Source organism: Apium graveolens, chromosome 1 (genome assembly GCF_009905375.1).
Source record: "Apium graveolens cultivar Ventura chromosome 1, ASM990537v1, whole genome shotgun sequence".
NCBI classification, from domain to species: domain Eukaryota; kingdom Viridiplantae; phylum Streptophyta; class Magnoliopsida; order Apiales; family Apiaceae; genus Apium; species Apium graveolens.
The window spans coordinates 11424946-11430119 of NC_133647.1; the positions used below are offsets into that span (position 1 = coordinate 11424946).

Consider the following 5174-nt stretch of genomic DNA (forward strand, 5'->3'; position numbering starts at 1 on the left):
TAGGAATCTCCGGATAAGTGAGCACGCAAGTTGCAAACCTCCTGGATCCCACACCACAACTTGTTCACACATGGCATCCACAAAAACCACTAACATTAACCATCATGACACGTGGACCAATACCAAGCCAGTTTTAGATGGATGATTAATAACCACAAATTAGACCTTCATTTCTCAGCCACAAATTAAAAAGGCAAGTGTACTAGTAGTCTAGTACAATACACTTTCCTATCTCTAACTTCAACACTTTCCAAAAACAACACACAGCCGCCTCTCAAGTTTCTCTCATCTTTTTCAAGAAAAGCATCAACTTTGTTGAAGATTGTGTGGTTCTTTCATCTGGGTCAGTCTTGTTTTGCTGAATCTCAATCTGGGTTGTCTAAAGATTGTGTTTTTTAAGGTATGGTGTGTTCTTGAACATAAATTTGTGATATATATGTATGTATTGTCCCATTATTATGATTGTGAAGTGTTTGTTAGATTATTTTCTAAGATCTGCAGGTTCATCTTTGTTCTTGTGTGTGTGTTTGTGTGTGTGTTCTTGAACATGAATTTGTGTTATATATGTATGTATTATCCCATATTTATGATTGTGAAGTGTCTGTTAGATTGTTAAGATCTGCAGGTTCATATTTGTTCTTGTGTGTGTGTTTGTGTGTGTGTGTTCTTTGATTTTGAAAAGAATCTTCATACTTTGATTGAATATCATAATCATTTAGTTGTGTATATGTTTGTATTTATGTATCATGTATGTATATGTGATTTTTCAATAAAGTGACTTTCTTTGTGGTTGATATGCTTGATACTTGTTAGATGCGAAAGAATGGTATTGGGGGTTTTCTTGTATTTATGTTCATTTCTTGATTATGTTCTTGAAACTGATGATACCCTTGTATAAAACTCTTTTTAGGGTAATGTTTGTGTGTTTTAATGGTCAAATATGGGATATATTGTCTTGTGTTTACTATGATGTATGCATATGTGCTTAGTTTGATTTGGCTCATGTTCGTAATTCTATTTTTTGTTTGTAGATCCAGCTTTAAAATTGGGACTTCTCTTATGGAATGGTATTTTTCAAATGATGGAGATGATCTTGTTGTGCCGAAAGATATGAAACAAATTGATAGGCTTCCATCACCGAATAGTTGGTCTGAGTGGGGAGTATCCGATTTCCCTAAGAAGAATTTCGATGGAGAAAATTTATGCGATGAGTTGGACCTTAGTATATCCCGGCATCAAATGGGGTGCTCTAGTAATTCGAGCATGGGCTATGGATATCAAAATAATTTACAGCAGTGGGGAACACCTTCACATCGGCCTTCCGATATTCAGATGGATGAAATTTATATGTAAGCATGATTTCTGAAATATGTTTTATCGTTTGTTGTGTATAGAAGCTAGTTGCTAGGACAGTTCATTAAATGTTCCACTAAACTGTTTACACTCACGGATAGGTTCTGGTGGTACTTCAAGTAAGATGAACCATTTTTCAAAGCATTATAGAATAAGCAGATGAAAAATTAAACTTTACAAGATTTTTATGTGGAAATCATCTATGTATATCTGCTCCAGCCTCCACAAGACCCATATTAGATTATAATTGTTTCCATATAGCATATGTGGACAAGAGTTATTCAATATAACTACCATCGAAGTATGCCTCAAGTTGTGGAGTGTTCCTTATCTCAATATCGAGGACGTAGCCTAGCTGTATATATAAATTTTTTGCAGTACCTAATATTTATGTGCTCTCTCGGTGTAGTGATCTACTAGACATTTTTGTGTTCCTATTTTTGATATTTGTTTCTGTACATATTTGCAGGAATTCATTACTTGATGAAGATTTAGCTACTGAGAATCTTTATGGATCATCTAGCTTTTCTCCTCCTTCCAACTCAAATGGTTTTGGTGGCTCAAACTATTTTGATAATGATACCTTTTCTCCGACGAAAGATTGGAATAGAGAAGCCAGCAATTCTTTTCCATCCGGAAAGGTGAGAATTTCCCTATTGTGTCTGTTAATGAGCAAATATTTATATACAACTCAGTGAAGTCAAATTTGACTCATTTTTTCTTGTTAATGGTGTAAATGAGTATTGAAAATCAGTAAACCATTTCGTCATTCACTAATCAATTACGAATAATCAAAATCTTGAGCTACCGTTTGTAACACCAAGTATCTATTGAAAGGAGCCTTATTAATGCATTGATTAGTTAAATATACAGTATAGGGGCTGTTTTGTCATTGTATTGTGTCTTTCCACTATTTTTTAGGAATACAGGTTTTTGAGCAGCCTTGTTTTGAAAGAAAAATTGTCCTCAATCTATGCTCTATGTTTTTCGGTCCTGCTAAAATGTAGTAATTTCATTTGGTAGTTGTACATTTACTTCAACAATTGGTTATATCCTCTTTTATACCTTTGTTTTGGTCGTTATAGGCATCACATTTTTTTAACAATTGGTTTTATCTTCTTCGTAGTTTTAGTACTTCTCTAAGTTTAAAATATACTAAAGCCAGTTGTAATTCCGACACTTGGGCTTATCAGGTTACTAATCATTATACTTTTAATCAAGGAACCGGTGCTAAAGGATTCTGTGGCATCTGAGCATGGTACTGGAAGGGAATATATGCATGATCAGACATCTATAGAAGAATCAGTGCTGCAGGAGCTTGAAATGGTGACGTCAAAGGTATTAAAATCTTATTCCAAAAGTATCATTATTGAGTTGTGGTGACGTATAAAAGCATATTAACCGAGGTCATATAATTTCTTGGGATATTCAGTTGAACTTGAAGACGAGAAATTGCTTTCGAGATTCTTTGTATCGTCTTGCGGAGAACTCCAGGACGAACACGTCGACCTCAGTCCAAAATGGAGATGATGTTCTTGAAAAGACGACAGTAGAGACAGTTAATAACGACAAATTTAGGTATGTTTTAATGTAAATTACAATTTATTGCAGTCTTAACATTGAATTTTTTCACAAAATTCTCCTCTGGGATATTGATTGTTAATTTCTAAAGGGCAAAGCTAGCAATCTGTTCAGAGAATTTTATAAATATTTCATTTTAAAATAGTTGATTCATATAGTAGTACTAGCATTAAGCATTAGGCAGTGCGACTCATAAATACATGTCTGATATTTTAGTTGTGTTAGCTGAATAAATATGCATGTCAACATAATGATTAAGGACGGTTAAGTTTGGTATACTCTTGTTCGCGTAAAGATTATTTATTTTCTAATCACTAGTTCTATCTTTTCTATTTTTAGGGTTCAAGAGACAGAGGCGACAGAATCAAAGACTAATGCCATTGACAGAGCTGTAGCCAACCTTATGTTTGCCAAGATGGATTTCTACGTTGAAGAAGAAAGTCAAGCCCCCGTAGCAGAAACACAATATGTAAAAACTGAAGCTGATGGAAGAACAGAGCAATTCCAGTTCAACTCAAGTGAACCATGGGCCACTTGTTTCCCTATGTTAGTTGGTGATGCTGAAGTTCCTATCGTCGGTAAATAGGTATTACCATGACCAACAACAAATCAGCACTACTGATTAATCAAGATGTGCTGATAGCCACCCAATCTACACGAGGTGTGGTGGAGCATTTATGTTGTCAAGCTAAAACTTTATATAAAGGGAGTGAAACCTTTCAAACTTCTATTATAGTATTGTAAGCTTTTGGGTGTATATATATGTCATAGGCACGGTGCACTTGCTGATCATATGCAGGGCTCAGTTCATAGCTAGCTGCATAACTCGGTTTTGTAGTATATTAGGTTTGAGATGATGAACTTTTACACCTCCAGCTTCTTCAATATGCTTACTATTTTTTTATAGATTCTCGTATTTCTCCCTGAACAATTAAGGTCTACTATTGTATTTCAAGTCATGTTATCTGCAAAGATATTATAGTTCTCTCATTTTAAATTCCGGAGTTCATACGTAAACAAACTGCCTCCTTCGAAAGGGGCAAAGAATGGGTAATGTTAGATGGTAGGGAGTTTGTCACTTGATCAACACTACACCAGGATTAATCCAGTTCATAGTTTAACATGTTGATCTATTTGAAAAACATAGTTCTCCACAGTAGTCCTGCACTCCGGCTCACCATATTGTTTCGAACAGCTTAGGTTTATCCTCATACACAGCCAACAATCCAGACCAACTCTACCGGAAGGCAGGCACGGTGAGGACCCTTAACGCGCGCGGTTATTCAATAGTAAACGTGCAGTGATCGTGCTTACAAAACTCAGATGTAAGCTCAGAACACTATTTCACTAACATTCTTCTTCAAAAGAAATAGAAATAAGTCTTTGAAGAACAAGAGAAGATATATCAACACAATCATTAATAAACTAGTCTCTATGTCAAACCATCCCGGTATTCTGTATGGAAGAAGCGATGAGAAGAATCACACGTCCTCCGCCATAAGAATCAAAACTTTCTTTTAGTAAGTTGGATTTAATTACTTGAGCAAGAATACTACTTGTCACAATCGTATTAAGCATATTACTGTAACAGTTAGAAGATAGGATGATGCAACTGAAGAAGATACACATGGATCAAAAGAAGATACCTACCACGAAAGCATCCAACACTTGGCAAAATGTGGGTTTCAGAGCATCACTTTCAACATCAACCCGTTCCACTCGTTGTTCTTGCAAGTCATTGCAACAACAGTTGTGATCTTTACTGATACAAGGAGGTCAATAATAATTGCCATCTTCTTGGGCCTCATTTAGGTAAAAATTGAATAATTTATATGCTTCTCATCTTTCTTCTATAATCAAGCTCATAAGAAACTTTGCTAGAATCACCACAAATACCCACCTTCCTATTACCAATTTTCTTTTGTTAAACAGTGCAGACATGACACATGTATACTACTTCCACTTCCAGTAGACTACTTTGGCTTATGTTTCAGAAGAAAACACACACCGATCCTTGCCATGACATCTCTATCGTCAAACTTTTTTCATAATTCATTGCAGTAACATAACATTTGTAATCGTATCTCTGGAGAGTTTTGCTATGAAGTTAGTTTACTATAATCCACCCACTGCAGTCAGGTTCCATATGGTTTTAACATCTTTTTTATATCATTTGAAAGAACTTAATCAAGCAAACTTTCCACTTTTTTTTTTGCCATCTTAATTCATTTGAAATAAGC

The 5174-nt window shown here is 35.2% G+C and overlaps 1 protein-coding gene across 1 annotated transcript; it reads left to right on the forward strand.

The window, feature by feature from the left end:
• Positions 1-230: 230 nt before the first annotated feature.
• LOC141660898 (protein LNK4-like) lies at positions 231-3840 on the forward strand. The gene is made up of 6 exons (XM_074467883.1): positions 231-400; positions 1032-1349; positions 1823-1994; positions 2575-2691; positions 2786-2931; positions 3274-3840. The coding sequence occupies exons 2-6, from the start codon at positions 1060-1062 to the stop codon at positions 3518-3520; spliced, it is 972 nt and encodes a 323-aa protein (XP_074323984.1). The 5' UTR covers positions 231-400; positions 1032-1059; the 3' UTR covers positions 3521-3840.
• Positions 3841-5174: the final 1334 nt, after the last annotated feature.